The 16,054-nt window shown below is 36.0% G+C and overlaps 1 protein-coding gene across 5 annotated transcripts in view; it reads left to right on the top strand.

The window, feature by feature from the left end:
- The window catches only part of G2E3 (G2/M-phase specific E3 ubiquitin protein ligase), a 61,661-nt gene that overhangs the window by 31,907 nt on the left and 13,700 nt on the right, over positions 1-16,054 (top strand). For all 5 annotated transcript variants that reach the window (XM_004055044.5, XM_004055045.5, XM_055361352.2 and 2 more), the window contains 7 exons: positions 1,516-1,640; positions 2,672-2,837; positions 6,623-6,729; positions 7,680-7,796; positions 11,101-11,225; positions 11,330-11,462; positions 14,814-15,121. In XM_004055044.5, coding sequence (XP_004055092.2) covers positions 1,516-1,640; positions 2,672-2,837; positions 6,623-6,729; positions 7,680-7,796; positions 11,101-11,225; positions 11,330-11,462; positions 14,814-15,121 — 1,081 coding nt within the window. The remainder of the gene's footprint in view (positions 1-1,515; positions 1,641-2,671; positions 2,838-6,622; positions 6,730-7,679; positions 7,797-11,100; positions 11,226-11,329; positions 11,463-14,813; positions 15,122-16,054) is intronic.

Genomic DNA, 16,054 nt, shown 5'->3' with positions numbered 1-16,054 from the left:
GTGGTAAAAGGTGGTCTCTAAAGGTCCCCTTATGGTTTGGAACTACAGATTGAATATCCCTTATCCAAAATGCTTAGAACCAGAATTTTAGATTTGAAATTTTTTTCAGATTTAGGAATATTTGCTTACAAGTTGAGCACCTCTAATCTGAAAATCCAAAACCCAAAATGTTCCAATGAGCATTTCCTTTGAGCATCATGTTGGCACTCAAAAAGTTTCCTATTTTGAAGCATTTTGGATTTTAGATTTTTGGATTAGGGATATTCAACCTGTACTTATTTTCTTGAAACATCTGAATCCTCTCCAAGTATATTGTGAACCCTTGAAAAGAAGAGTCTCATTTGTGAACTCAAACTAGAATTCCTTGTTGTCAGTTCATTTTGGGAGAGTTTCAGGTTGGCAGGTATTCTCCAGTGACCTAGGTGGTGCTCAAAGGGGTCAGCAGTAACTCTGTAATCCCTGAATCAGTGACCATTTTAATTGCCGTCTTAAGGGTTCCAAGGTGTTTTAGGTACTGTTCTGTATTTTGCTAATGATTGATTCATTTAATAATTTTTCTATTTATGTACCACTGTTACATTTCAGTTAGCGGCACTGGTAGTATATTCATTTCCTAGGGCTGCCGTAGCAAATTGGCTGCTTAAAACAAATTTATTCTCTCACCATTCTGGAGGCCAGAATTGTAAATCAAAGTGTCAAAAGGGTTCCTTCTAGAGGCACTAAGGGAGAATTGATTCCATGCTTCTCCCCTAGCTTCACATGGCTGCTGGCAACCTTTGGAGTACCTTGGCTTGTGGCAGCATAACTCCAATCTGTTTCTATCTTCACAGGCCTTTCTCTGTATATGCCTGTGTCTTAAATCTCCCTCTCCTTTCTCTTGTAAAGACATCAGTTATTTGATTTAAGGACTACCCTAAATCCAGGATGATCTCAAGATCCTTAGCTTAATTACATCTGCAAAGACCGTATTTCCAAGTAAGTTCACATTCACAGGTACTGGGAGTCGGGACCTGAGCATAACTTTTTGGAGACCACTCTAAATCCACTGTAGGTGTCTCAACACTTTTTCGTTTGGTCAGAATAGAGTGATCTTAGCCATTTTTTTACAAATTGGTTTATAGTATTTTCCTATTCTTCTTGGTGAGTATTGCCTAATTTATGTGCTTTCTCTTGAGATTTCAATGAGGTGTTTATGTATATAGCTTTTATGTTTATAAACCCTTCAGTTTAAAATATTTTAGTAGGAAGGAAAAGGGGCTTCTCTGTCTTATCCACATGTTAGGCTAGAGATGTTTTCTTTATCGAAATTGTTATAGGAGTGAATCTTTGGTGTCTTTAGATTGTTTCTGGGTAGAACAGTTTTTTCAGGAAATTTATTTAATATACCCTTACCACAGCTGTTACATGATGAAATAATTTTCAGATTCCTGACCAGGAGTATTTATTTATGTCTTGATCATATTATAATACTCAGATTTTTTATGTTGTGACCCCTATTTTCACATACTCTTCTAGAAATGCTGTGTTTGCAAGAAAAATGGTGCTTCAATTGGATGTGTTGCACCCCGATGTAAACGAAGTTATCATTTCCCATGTGGACTTCAGAGAGAATGTATTTTCCAGTTTACTGGCAATTTTGCGTGAGTTATTTAACTGTTAAATATGAAAGTTCAATGTTAAAGAATAGTGGAAAATACATATCCCAATGATATAATACTACAATAAATTTTCTGTTTAGAGCATCAGAGTTTAGATATAACATTATATATATTACCCTCCCGCCCACCCTTATGGGGTCATTTCTATGTGCCAAGTCTTGAGAATTACCATGTCTAGGATGGACCTAATGATTAGCTTTCATTTTCAATTTTCAGCTTTTGGATATAACATGAAATTGTTAATTTATCCATAATTCAGTGAAAATCTCCACCTTTACATAATTCTAGATTTCTGTGTCACTCTTTAGAATTATTGTCGACTTATTCTTCACAGGGCTGTATGCATTTCTCACTGAGTAAATCAAAGGCATGTAAATTTGATTGAGTACACAAAGTAAATATTATGCACTAGGATACCCCTGAAAATATTTGCTTCCTGAGTACAACTTTAAACATCAAGGTTTTATGAATTTTGACTTTTGGTATCATAAGTATTCTATTTCTTTTAGTAGTTGTGTTTTTGACCTATTGAATGGATTGTTATCATGTAAGAAAACTACAGTTTAGAAAATACAAATGGAAATAAAGTGAATTGGGAATAGGTTATTAATTGCATTTTATGTGTTATATGACTAAACTATTTTTTAGGCGTAAGTTCCTGCCTCCCTTAATTTTATACGATTTTGAGCACAACGTATGCACCCATTTGTTGAATACAATAATGTATATACTGTATTGCTGACAATATTACACAGGATTCTCAACATAATTATTAGTTTCTGAAATTCTGTATAAGTAAGTCTCACTACCAGAAAAGTTCAGATTTCGAAGGTCCAGCTCTCTCCTTAGTCATAGATTGTGAGACTTAATTTTTAGTGCCAAGGCTCCAGTCTGTTGTAGGTGAATTATGAGACAGACACAAATGAATTTCATTTTATATATGTGAATTACAGTGTTTTCCAAGTTTTGCTTTGCAGTTCATGAGATTTTTTAAAAATAACTTACATTTTTAGGTCATTTTGTTGGGACCATCGACCTGTTCAAATAATTACATCTAATAATTATAGAGAGTCCTTACCATGCACCATTTGCTTGGAATTTATTGAGCCTATTCCAAGTTATAACGTATTACGAAGTCCTTGTTGTAAGAACGCTTGGTTTCATAGAGACTGTTTACAGGTAAGATACATATTTTGTAAGCTTTCTCTGATTGATATAAAATTATGGCTTGCTGATTTAAATTTTAAATTAGAAAGAATTGACGTGTATATTACCTCTTACTACTTGTTACTTTTAAAACAGCTTTAAAGCACTTAATTTGAAGCACATTTTACATACAAAATTCACCCTATTTAAGTATACAATTAACATTCAATAAATACTTCAGATGAAACTTTTTAATGTATATTTATACTTAAAGAATTTTGTTGTTTTTACCTAAGGATTTTGTTTGATTTCACAATGAATAAACTAGATTTTAATTCCTAAGTTTCATTTACATATTTATGCTGGAAAACCAGGATATTTGAAATAAGAAGCTTGATAGCAAGTTAAGATATTTAAACATTAGTAGGCTTTTCTTCCCTATGGTAAACACTTTATCATAACTTCTTAACAGGGAGCTGATTACTGTCAATTAATTAAAAATATTGGTTCTTTGAGAGTCATCTTATGTATCAAACCTTATTACTACTTTTCAAGTAAATAGAATATGATAAGACACAACATTAGACAATTTAATAATTCTTTGATTCTGAAAATACTTGAAAACTTGAAAAAGATTCCAGTTATTAGTAACATCAAATATGTAATATGTACATGTGAAAGTGCCAGCTGATGAACTTAAGTTTAATACTGTTTTTTAAAGTTTATTATTGTTTGTTAAAATGAAAGGTTATTATTACTAATTGTCCACAGACATATTTTTAAAAGTTAAAAGATGTAGGCCGGGCGTGGTGGCTCACGCCTGTAATCCCAGCACTTTGGGAGGCCGAGGAGGGTGGATCACGAGGTCAGGAGATCAAGACCATCCTGGCTAACACGGTGAAACCCCGTCTCTACTAAAAATACAAAAAAAAAATTAGCCGGGCATGGTGGTGGGTGCCCGTAGTCCCAGCTACTAGGGAGGCTGAGGCAGGAGAATGGCATGAACCCGGAAGACGGAGCTTGCACTGAGCCAAGATGGCACCACTGCATTCCAGCCTGGGCCACAGAGCGAGACTCCATCTCAAAAAAAAAAAAATGTAAATTCTCTTATTTCAATAAAGTCTTAAAAATACTAACAGTACTAAAAGTAGTAAAGTTTGACTGTTACCTTTTTTTTTTTTTTGTATGGACCTTGAACTTTTATACTTAGGATTATTCAGTTAAAAGTGCAGGATGAAGGCAGGGCACAGTGGCTGATGCCTGTAATCCCAGCATTCTGGGAGGCCGAGGAGGGCGGATCACCTGAGGTCAGGAGTTCGAGACCAGCATGGCCAACATGGTGAAACCCTTTCTCTACTAAAAATACAAAAAAAAAAATTAGCTGGGCGTGGTGGTGCACACCTGTGATCCCAGCTACTCAGGAGGCTGAGGCAGGAGAATCGCTTGAACCCAGGAGGTAGAGGTTGCGGTGTGCTGAGATAGCACCACTGCACTCCTGTCTGGGCAACAGAGCAAGATTGTGTCTTAAAAAAAAAAATGCAGGATGAAGCCTGTTTTGTTGGGGAAATATTAGAAATTCGGTTAATACTTGTAAAGAGGTGTTTATAAAAGGATCCTAGAGAGTGCAGTTAATAAACAACATTGTGAAGTGTTATCCTTACCTGTTCATATTATATGAGAATCTTTAAAAAGTAATTTGTTTTAATTAAGGGTTTGTATTTGGATGGATATAATTGCTGCCAAATGTGTCATCTTGTTAATTTTGTAGCAGTATGTTATTTTTCATAAGATTTTTCTCATTTATTTGTTAATAATTAAGCAAAGAAAGGTTCTCATACTTGACCTAGTATCATTAAGGCCTTTTGTGAACACTCTGAAAATACTGAGTTTTAATTTTGTCGTTAAAAAAGTAGAAATAATATTACTAACAAAAAAGACTAGGTCTACTTTATGCAAATATGACTGAAGATCACAGCCACATGGACACCTGTCTATGATGTAAGAAATATCACTAAGCAATTATTATTATACTCGATTAGAGCATACTAAGGATGGGGCTAATTCTTGATTCACTCTCTCTAAAGGAGTTCCAATAACTTTTGTACTCTGGTATCGGTCTTAACTGAAATAACATATGGAGTCTTATCCAATCTAGATAGCTGTATGTGGTTAAACAAATGTCATTATTTGTAACCACTACAAATAATATACATTGGGATTTTGGGAGAAGAGACTAGAGATAGATTGCTATCAAAGAAACTGGTAAAAACTTTCCAGTCTGTGTCTACAGAATTGTCACTATTTTTGTTCAGCTTGGATTTTTCCATCATTGCACTAGTCTTGTTGGTGTCTTCCATGTGTCTTATCCTGTTTTTTCTCCTCTATACCAGATACTTCCTTTTATCGTATACCATATTTAGTTAAAGATCTTGGCATCTGTCTGCAATTGCTCAAATATCCTTTAGGTTCAGAGATTTCAATAACCTGTTGTTTCCCTCCCTTATATGGGTGGGTGGGTGGGTGTGTGTGTGTGTGTGTGTGTGTGTGTGTGTGTGTGTGTCACTTGCTAATTGTCTGAACCTGGAATCCTCTTTATTAGCTTCTCTCTTCACCATCCGTAAATCATTCCCCAAGTGTAATCAAGTCTACTTAGTATATTCTGTGTATCCTTTTTATTGTAATCCTACTCTCACTGCTTTAATTTCAGACACTCTTTTTGGTAGGAGACCACTAGTTGGTCTTTCTCTGGGGCCTTAGTCCCTATCAGTTTATTCTTCATACTACTGGCTTTAACTTACCTACCTAGCCTCTACTTAGTTCAGTTTGGCAAGAATGTAATCCTTAACTATATTATTAATTGTATTTTCCTAATTACACATTCTCTCTCTTGCCAGGGAAACTTCATATATATTATTCCCCATCCTTGGAATGTCTTTTGTCCTATTTTCCTGGCAAACCTCTATTTCTTCTTCTAAACTTAGCTTTTGCTTTACTAACCCTCTGACATAATTATCAGTATAGACTTAGGTACTCCTTCTTGTTTCTTTCATGTGTATACTTAAAATACTCACATACTTTTACACAGTATTGTAGTTTTATACCTGTATACCTACTCACTAGAATTCCTTGAAGTCGAATCTGTCATGTTTTTTGGTACATAATACCAAATATTGTTTGTATTTTTGGTACATAGCATGGTGTTTGGCATCTATAAAGCAGGAGTTAACTATCTGTTAAATAAATGCATGCTACTAGTTTTTACTGGGGACTGGCTCCTCTTTCCAGTAGGCTTACAGTTTCCTGTTTCCTTCTGAGTACCCTCTGTCTGGTGCTTCTGTATCTGTATTTGCTATAGCAATGAGGATAGGTTTTATACTTCTCCCGTTTTGGGAAGAAAGCTATCTTAGAGATTGAGTTAAAAACAGAACCAGTGATGATTTTTATGTAACATTTAAACCCCATTTCTAGATGAGGTAACTCAGGAGTTTCATTTTTTTCTCACATTTTAAAGGGCAACACAACATTTAGTAACATTACACAGTAAGTAAAATGACATTGCACAATAAGATTGAAAAAAATATATGGGTGATGTAAAGCTAAGTATTAATTAGCTTTTTTTTTTAACCATTGGGGGAAAAAAGAATTATAGATTTTAGCAGTGGGATAACTTAGTTTATAAGGACAAAGTTTGAGAACCCACTAGCATAGAAAATGTTTTCATAATATATTGTTAAAAATAGCACATGTTCTGTTACATAATACATCACCTGATAACAGACTTAAATCATTAACAGTAGACTTTTTATTTTCCACTGTAGGTTCAAGCAATAAATGCGGGAGTGTTTTTCTTTAGGTGTACAATATGCAATAATAGTGACATCTTTCAGAAAGAGATGTTGAGAATGGGAATTCATATTCCTGAAAAGTGAGTAACATTTAGCCTTATGATAAAAAAAAGATATTTTAAATGTAGGATTTAATAGCAATGGAAATGATCACTTATGTCTGATTCAGTGAGCATGGACAGGTAGCCATTTCAAATGGTGAAATGCAAAACCTCCTCCTCCCCCAGATGGCCAGTTCTTGGAAAGCAGGGACTGTGTCATAAATGTCTCATTCATTGATTTATAATCTCTTTATAAGTAGCTCAGCTATGTCCAATTTTAATTGATTGTACACTTATAATAGGCTTCAAAATGTATAAATTAAGAGAATCAAGATGTGATTTAAAATATGTAAGAATTTTTTTAATACTTAAACATGAAGAATCCAGAAATAATGATAGTGAACTTAAAATTAAAAATCGAAAGTGAAATATTTGGAAAAATGTGTTATAAAAAATTTCTTGTTAACTTTTCATTTAGCATGTGAAAATTCATTGAGACTAATTAACTGTATGATAAAATAACACTAATGGATTTATATCTTAAAGAGAATCCTGAAAAGGACAAGTTTTATTATTCTCCTAAGTATATAAAAGTTTTTATTTTAGGCCAGGCATGGTGGCTCACGCCTGTAATCCCTCCCCTCACTTTGGGAGGCCGAGGCGGGCGGATCACCCAAGGTCAGGAGTTCAAGACCAGCCTGGCCAACATGGCGAAACCCTGTCTCTACTAAAAAATACAAAAACTAGCCGGGCATGGTGGCAGGCCCCTGTAATCCCAGCTACTTGGGAGGCTGAGGCAGGGAGAATTGCTTGAACCCAGCAGGCGGAGGTTGCAGTGACCTGAGATTGCACCACTGTACTCCAGCCTGGGCGAAAGAGCAAGACTGCGTCTCAAGAAAAAAAAAAGGTTTTTATTTTTAGATTCATTCCTGATCCTCTTATGTAACATTATTTATAGGTCAAAGCATATTTTATATCTTCTTTTATAGAGATGCTTCCTGGGAATTAGAGGAAAACGCTTATCAAGAGCTTCTGCAGCACTATGAGCGTTGTGATGTTCGAAGATGTCGTTGCAAAGAAGGGCGAGACTATAATGCACCTGATAGGTATTTCTGAAAGTTCAGTTGTGCTTAGTGGTTCCTTGTTTAAACCTTCTGCTGAGAAAGTAGGTTTTATAGTTAGTGAAACGTTTTTCTCTTAGGATGTTAGAAGTTTAAATTGAGATGAGGGATATTTTCTAATGCACATTTACATCTGTTTACAGAGCAATTTTTGCAGTTAGTATAGTTGTAACCTATTTCTCTGTTGTCTTATCACGAGACTCTATTTTCTAGAGCCACACTGTCCTATCTGGTGGCCACTAGCCACATGTGGCTGTTGAGCACTTGAAATTTCCCTTTTCCAAATTGCAAGGGTGCTATAAATACATACCAAAGACTTAGTTCACTAGGGCTGCCATTAACAAAATGCCACAGACTGGGTGGCTTAAATAAATTTATTTTCTCATAATTTTAGAGGCTGGAAGTTTAAGATCGAGGTATTGACAGGTTTGGTTTTTTCTGAGGCCTCCCTCCTTGGCTTGCAGATGGCTGTGTTCTAGCTATGTCCTCACACGAGTTGTCCCTCTGTCAGTGTGTTGTCTATGTCCTAATCTCTTTTATTTTTATAAGAACACCAGTCATTTGGTTTAGGGCCCACCTATCTGACCTTATTTTACTGTAATTACCTCTTTTTTTTGTTTGTTTGTTTTGAGATGGAGTCTTGCTCTGTTGCCCAGACTGGAGTACAGTGGCATGATCTCAGCTCACTGCAAACTCCACCTCCCGGGTTCAAGCAGTTCTCCTGCCTCAGCCTCCCGAGTAGCTGGGATTACAGGGGCCTGCCACCATGCCCGGCTAGTTTTTGTATTTTTTAGTAGAGACAGGGCTTCGCCATGTTGGCCAGGCTGGTCTTGAACTCCTGACCTTGGGTGATCCGCCCGCCTCGGCCTCCCAAAGTGAGGGGAGGGATTACAGGCGCATGCCACCATGCCTGGCTTATTTTTGTATTTTTTAGTAGAGATCGGGTTTCACCATGTTGGTCAGCCTGGTCTGAGCCTGACCTCGTGATCTGCCCGCCTCGGCCTCCCAAAGTGCTGGGATTACAGGCATGAGCCACTGCGCTCGGCCATAATTACCTCTTAAAAGGCCTTATCTCCATATATAGTCACCTTCTGATGTACTAGGACTTAGGATTTACTTCAACATATGAAGTGGGGAGAGACACATTTCAGCCCGTAGTCATATTATTTTAATATGACTTAAAGAACTTACATGACCAAATAACTTAAAATTTGTTGTTAATAATTTTTATGTAGATTACATATTGAACAAAATTATAACATTTTGGAAATAAAAATATATGTTATTTAACTTTTTTATATTTTTTAATGTGGCTACTGGAAAATTTTAAATTACATATATGGTTTACATTGTATTTCTGTTGGACAGCACTGTTCTAGAGGGTAATTTAACTAGATTCATCTAGCACTGTTCCTTTTGGACCACCATAAAAAGGGTTTGGCATTTGAAATTTATTGATTACTCTTTTGTAATGTCAGTGGATACGGCTCTTTTCTACAACAGTCATTTTGTGCATTTTAGGTACAGTGTACTGTGTTGCATAGTAGGAACCAAGAATATCTTCAGTTTTTAAGATGTAGGATAAGTAACAAATCCAGTTTACAAAATTCATATAGGAAATTTCAATAATTTGTTATCACTGTTATGTAGTCTTACTTAACATAGTAAGCTCAGTGTATAGAGCAGAATACTGGGAGCCTTGTTTCATGAAACAAGGTTGAGTCAGCTACTACTTAATTGTGAAGATCAGCTGAGGTCTAGCCTGCTCTGGAAAGTTTCCTGTAAGCAGCTCTCCTCATTCCTGATTCCCTACTCTGGGCTGGGGGTTCCCTTCATTGTGCTTGTTACAATATAGTTGGCGTTATTTAAATTTAATGCTATTAAACCAAAAATTCTTAGAAGGCAGAGATCTCATTGAAGGTGTCAAGTAACATGTATTCTTGCCTGTGTTACTTGATCTAGTGACCCTGATTATTCATTCGTTAACACCAATAATATCTCCCTCAAGAGTTTTGCTGAGGCACAGATGAGATAATGTATATAGAATTTTAAGAAGCAATACATTCATAATATTGATATTTTTCAAATATATTTTAGGCTGTTCTTAACCTATATGTATTTCTTGTATACCACTGGTCTCTCAATCAGTAGCTACAACTCTTCTTTCCAGGACAAAGATATTGTCTATCTGAATGACTGCTTTATAATCTCACTCCCTCTCATCCTAGTGAGAAGAAGGCAGTTTTAGTGAAAGGCAGCATGGTTAGTGCTTAAGAGCATGTCTGAAGCTAGATAAACTGAAATGGAATCCTCACTCTGAGACTTGGCTAGTGTGAACTTGAGTGGACAAGTTATTGACCCCTCTGTGCCTTGATTTCCTCTTTAAAATGGAAGTGACAGTGGTTCTCTCTACCTTCTACAATTGTGAAGATTAAACTTTTCATGTGAACACAGCAAGAACTGGACCTGGAGCATAATAAGCACTTAGGTTAGCTGTTTCTTCCTCCTCACTGTTGTCACTGGGCAGAGACACACACATACACAGGACAGAAATTAACATATGCACACCCACACAGAGGGATGATATGCCCCCACCTCTGGGGTAGGGATGATATCTAGTTACCTCTCTTGCCACTCACACACACGGGGAGCTAAACCTGTTTCTAAACAGAGAAGGCGTAGTCATACCCAACAAAAAGGCTGGAGCCCTATACTACAGCCCACACTTGTAGTCATGGAGAAAATATGAATATGGACTGGCATACACCACATAACATAGTGGGGAAACATGGAGCTGGGAACAGATGACAGAGAATATAAATATGAGCCAGGTAGATCTGGATTCTGTTGAACTGCACAATACCTGAGGTGTTTGAGCAAGCTTATTTTAGGAAATATTCCTCACCTTGAAATTTACTGAATGTTTCTTCCATATCAGACACACTGACACAGCAATCTCCCTATAAGCATAGTCATCTCTAAGTAGAAAGGAAATTTTATTTTCTCCCTCTTAATCATATTATGTCTGATGTTTATTTTCTTTGTATGTGCATATACATACAAAATATTTGTTTATATTCTTTGTATGTGCATATGAGTGTGATAAGTTAGTTTTGGTTTTTACATTAGAGATATTTAGAGAAGCAGATAATCTTTTTCCTCCTTTAATAAATCGATTGGATGGGTGGGTGCGTGTTTGTGTGTAAGAAGGCAGGCCCTGTGGACATTGCTAGTGGTTGAAACTAGAATAATAACAAAATGTAAGTTCTGCTTTTCTTTGTGTCCTCAGCAAATGGGAAATAAAGCGCTGTCAGTGTTGTGGTTCCAGTGGCACACATTTAGCCTGCTCCTCATTACGGTCATGTGAGCAAAATTGGGAGTGTTTGGAATGTAGGGGTATTATCTACAATTCAGGTAATTTTTTTGTAATTTTGAATAAAGTTTTTATTCAAATGTATATGATTTAAAAGTTTTTACCTATATCTCTATTATGCTAACATGGAAATTTAAATCTGTAGGAGAGTTCCAAAAAGCCAAAAAACATGTACTACCCAACTCTAATAATGTGGGGATTACAGATTGTTTGTTGGAAGAGTCATCACCTAAATTACCCAGACAGTCACCTGGATCCCAGAGTAAAGATCTACTGAGGTATGTATTTTGAATTGGAGAAATACATAAAAATCTATTTGGAGAAAATTATGATAGGAAATGCCATATACATTTAGAATATTAGGTGATCATACAGTAGTCTAGAAGAATGTTTTTCAACCTTCAGGACCCAACATTTGATCATGAAATCAATGCAACCAGCATTTTAAAGAAAATGAAATGGGATAGAATAGAATACAAAATACCAAAATGCATCATATGTGGGAAAAGTGTATCTATCCTAATTATTTTTTTGTGTACTGAGTAATGATGTAAAATATATTTTTTATTATAGATCACTTTCAAGATAGTTTGAAAAACACTGATCTGGAAAATGTACTTAAAATGTTATTTGATTATAGAGTAAGACAGGAAAGTAAAATATCAAGCATACCGTGTCACCTTATTAAAAGGAAAGAATCCTATTTAATATAGAAATTTTTTTTTCTTTTTTCTTTTTTTTTAGAAATAAAGTCTCGCTCTGTTACCCAGGCTGCAGTACAGTGGCATGATCATGGCTCACTGCAGCCCCGACCTCCTGGGCACAAGTGATCTTCCCACCTGAGCCTACCAAGTGGCTGGAACTACAGATGCACGCCACCATGCTTGGCTAATTTTTAAATTTTTGTAGAGATGGACATCTTGCTATGTTGCCCAGGCTGGTCTTGAACTCCTGGTCTCAAGTAGTCCTCCCACCTTTGCCTCCCAAAATGTTGGGATTACAGGTGTGAGCCACTATGCCCTGCCATTTTTTGATGTTATAATCATTGTTTGCCTGTTTACTGTCAATGTCAGGAGTCTAAATGTCAGCTCTTCCCTTTAGAAAGTTTAAGGCATACATACTATTCTCAAATTAATTTCTGTTCCCATAAGACAAAATAGGCCGGGCATCGTGGCTCACGCCTGTAATCCCAGCACTTTGGGAAACCTAGGCGGGCGGATCCCGAGGTCAAGAGATCGAGAACATCCTGGCCAACATGGTGAAACCCCGTCTCTATTAAAAATACAAAAATTAGCTGGGCATAGTGTTGTGCATCTGTAGTCCCAGCTACTTGGGAGGCTGAGGCAGGAGAATTGCTTGAACCCAGGAGGCGGAGGTTGCAGTGAACCAAGGTCGCGCCACTGTACTCCAGCCTGGTGACAGAGCCGAGACTCTGTCTCAAAAAAAAAAAAAAAAAAGGTAGCAAAATAATAAGTTACTTTCAAAATCTTAAACATTTAAATAAGACTGGAATTACATCTTTATAATGTTGGGTATTTGTTCAGCTGTAGTTAAGATTTTTAAGTTTATATAGATTTGCAAAAGAGTTTTTAGAGCCTTGCTTTACCCGATAGGAAAGAAGTAGAAAATTAGTCGCTAAGCATGATGAAATACTTTCTTGTTAAAAATAATTTCAGGCTGGGCATGCTGACTCATACCTGTAATCCCAACAGTTTGGGAGGCTCAGGTGGGAGGATCATTTGAACCCTGGAGTTCGAAACCAGTCTGGGCAATATTACGAAACTCTGTCTCAACAAAAATATTTTAAGAAAATAGCCAGGTATGGTGGTGTGCACCTGTAGTCCTAGCTAGGCAAGAGGCTGTGGTGGGAGGATCATTTGAGCCCAGGAGTTCAAGCTGCAATGAGCTATGATCATATCACTATACTCTCACCTGAGTGACACAGCAAGACCTTGTCTCTAAAAAGTTTCAAGTTTAAAACCTTAGAAGATAGTAAAGAGAATTTTTGTGAAAACATTTGATAACTGGATTTGCAGACAGGTAGAATATTAAGTACTCTTCAAAATGTGAAGAATATCTGTTTTACTATGCCACTTGTGTTAGCTCTACTGAAAAATCTGTTACAAATATTGTTATAATACTTTTAGTATCAAAATAGATGTTCACATTATTTTAAAATAATTTTAATATTTAGATTTCCAAAGATGTTACACCAGGGAAGCTTGACTCCTTGCTCCTGCTTTAACATGCAGTCATATTTAGAAGAATAGCATCAGCATTCCCCTGATCCAGGCAGGAGCAAGGAATCAACCTGCTATAAAAAAGGTATGTTTCTGAAGAATTATCTTACTTCCAAAGGACTTTGGCTTTTATTCAACATGAGTTAATGAAGAGAGGATCATAAGAAAAAAGAAAAAGCAAAACCTGGCCCACACTAGGGCACTGTAACGTCTTGGGGTGGGACAGATTCATACTTGGTATGGAAAATGATCCATGGGCATTGCCCAAAACAAGATTATTTTTGAGAACATTAATTCCAGTTACAGATGGAGAAACTGAGGGAAGGAGTGATTGAGCTGGTTTATATCGTCACTTGGATTGTTAAAACAGATTGCTGGGCTTCATGCCGACAGGTTCTGATTCTATAGATAGGCTGTAGGGCTCAGTAATTTGCATTTCTAACAAGTTCTGGGGTAATGCTGCTGCTGCTGCTGCTGCTGGTCTGGGAGCACACTTTGTGACTTACTGATCTAGACTAAAAGGTACTATTTTAGGAATTGTGAATTCTGTTTATAATATTAATATTAGCTCTACTGTTAATTATGACTTTATGATTTAAAATATATTGTGTAATCTCTCAAAGACATTTTCTTATATAGTAAGGAGAGATTACATTTGCTTTTTTTTAAAAAGGACATAGTAAATGTGAAGTAAACTACAATTAAAAAAGTTAATTATAGCCATTAGCCAGGAAGGTGAGAGTTTGAGCTTGCTTCATTCATTCATTCTATTCATTCATTCATTCATTCATTCATTCATTTATGAGACGGAGTTTCGCTCTTGTTGCCCAGGCTGGAGTGCAATGGCGCGATCTTGGCTCAACACAACCTCCGCTTCCTGGGTTCAAGTGATTCTCCTGCCTCAGCCTCCTGAGTAGCTGGGATTATAGGCATACGCCACCACGCCCAGCTTATTTTATATTTTTAGTAGAGACAGGGTTTCTCCCTGTGGGTCACGCTGGTCTCGAACTCATGACCTCAGGTGATCCGCCTGCCTCTGCCTCCCAAAGTGCTGGGATTACAGGTGTGAGCCACTGCGCCCGGCCTGAGATTCTGATTCTTAAACTGGAATTCACTGGTTGGTCAAATTTGAGATAATTATCTATCAACTTTCTTGTACATGATTCTAATTTGGTAAAAGATTGGGGTGAGGAATCAAGAATTTAAAACTAAGATTATCTAACTTTTTGGTTCTAGTAGCAGCCGTTGTTACAATTTTGGGTGGGAATTGGGGAAGAATATCCTATTAATCTTTTTTTCCCCTCGTCTTGTTTTATTGGCTATATAACTGCTGTTTCACATAAAGTACTTTAAAGTACTTATCTCTATGTTTAAATTCATGTTTTATAGGCAAGGCAGCAAATTTAGAAGAAATGTATCAACACTATTAATAGAGTTAGGATTCCAAATTAAAAAAAAAACTAAAAGATTATATATCAACAAAGCCAATATCTGGAATAGTGCCTTAGATGCATTCAGAAATCGAAACTTTAATCCTTCATATGCAATTGAAGTAGCATATGTTATTGAAAATGATAATTTTGGAAGTGAGCATCCTGGATCAAAGCAAGAATTTCTGAGTCTCTTAATGCAACATCTTGAGAACTCATCATTGTTTGAAGGGTCCTTGTCAAAGAACTTGTCTCTAAATTCTCAAGGTAATTATTTTATTTATTGTTGTATATACCAAATATCACATGTATAGAAAAAGAGATAGATAGCTGGTTAGAATTGATATTTAATACCTGTGCTCTAAATATACTGTTCACTTTGTTAATAAACTACTGATAGAATCACAGGAAAGTGAGAAGGGGGAGTGATAGTTTAAAAAGTAAATTTTGTGGTGAAACATTTTTTATTTAAGAATATACATTCTTTATAGCAATATTCTCCTTAAAATAATCCATAATTAAGTGTAACTTCATCTTAACTCTAATTTCATTTTAATAGAGTGGCCAAATGGGGATGATTATTTGAATTCTTCCTGTTTGTATATTTGGAATTTGCGGTTAACATAGAGTTTTTATAACATAGTTTCCTGGTCCACATGTAACCAATTTTTCAGTATACTTTTGTTTGCAATATTTTTTTTTTGCACAATTATGTATATGATAGTTTTCTGTCTTTACTATTGGTGAGAACTTAAGGTAATTATAACAGGCATCTCAAAACAGTGGGTAATTCTGGCATTCTCTTTTAGGGGCTTTTATACTACTTTTGCTGCAATAGGAAATTCGAAAGAAAATGAGAAGGCATTTCATTTCATTTGAATTTCCTACTATATTTTCTGTAAACATCCTAACCATTGCCTAAAGCATCATTTTTACTCTGTATAGTTCACACAGTTTAATTATAAACTCCCTTTAAAATAAAATATAAAAATAAAGAAAAAACTTTCCAAATAGTAATGTTAACTCAAGGCAGCTTTGGTATGGTGGAGAGTACGTGAATTTAAATCACAGAATCTGAATTCAAGTTTGTACACATCTAGTTCTTTACATCCTTAATTACTTACTCTCTCTGGATCTCAGTTTCTTCATCTGTAAAATGTGACTATGAATATGTAGCTTGTAAGGTTATTACACAGGTAT

The sequence above is a fragment of the Gorilla gorilla genome, chromosome 15 (genome assembly GCF_029281585.2).
Source record: "Gorilla gorilla gorilla isolate KB3781 chromosome 15, NHGRI_mGorGor1-v2.1_pri, whole genome shotgun sequence".
In the NCBI taxonomy this organism is placed as follows: domain Eukaryota; kingdom Metazoa; phylum Chordata; class Mammalia; order Primates; family Hominidae; genus Gorilla; species Gorilla gorilla.
The sequence above is the reverse complement of the archived record's forward strand: the minus strand, read 5'-3'. Positions and strand labels throughout refer to the sequence as shown.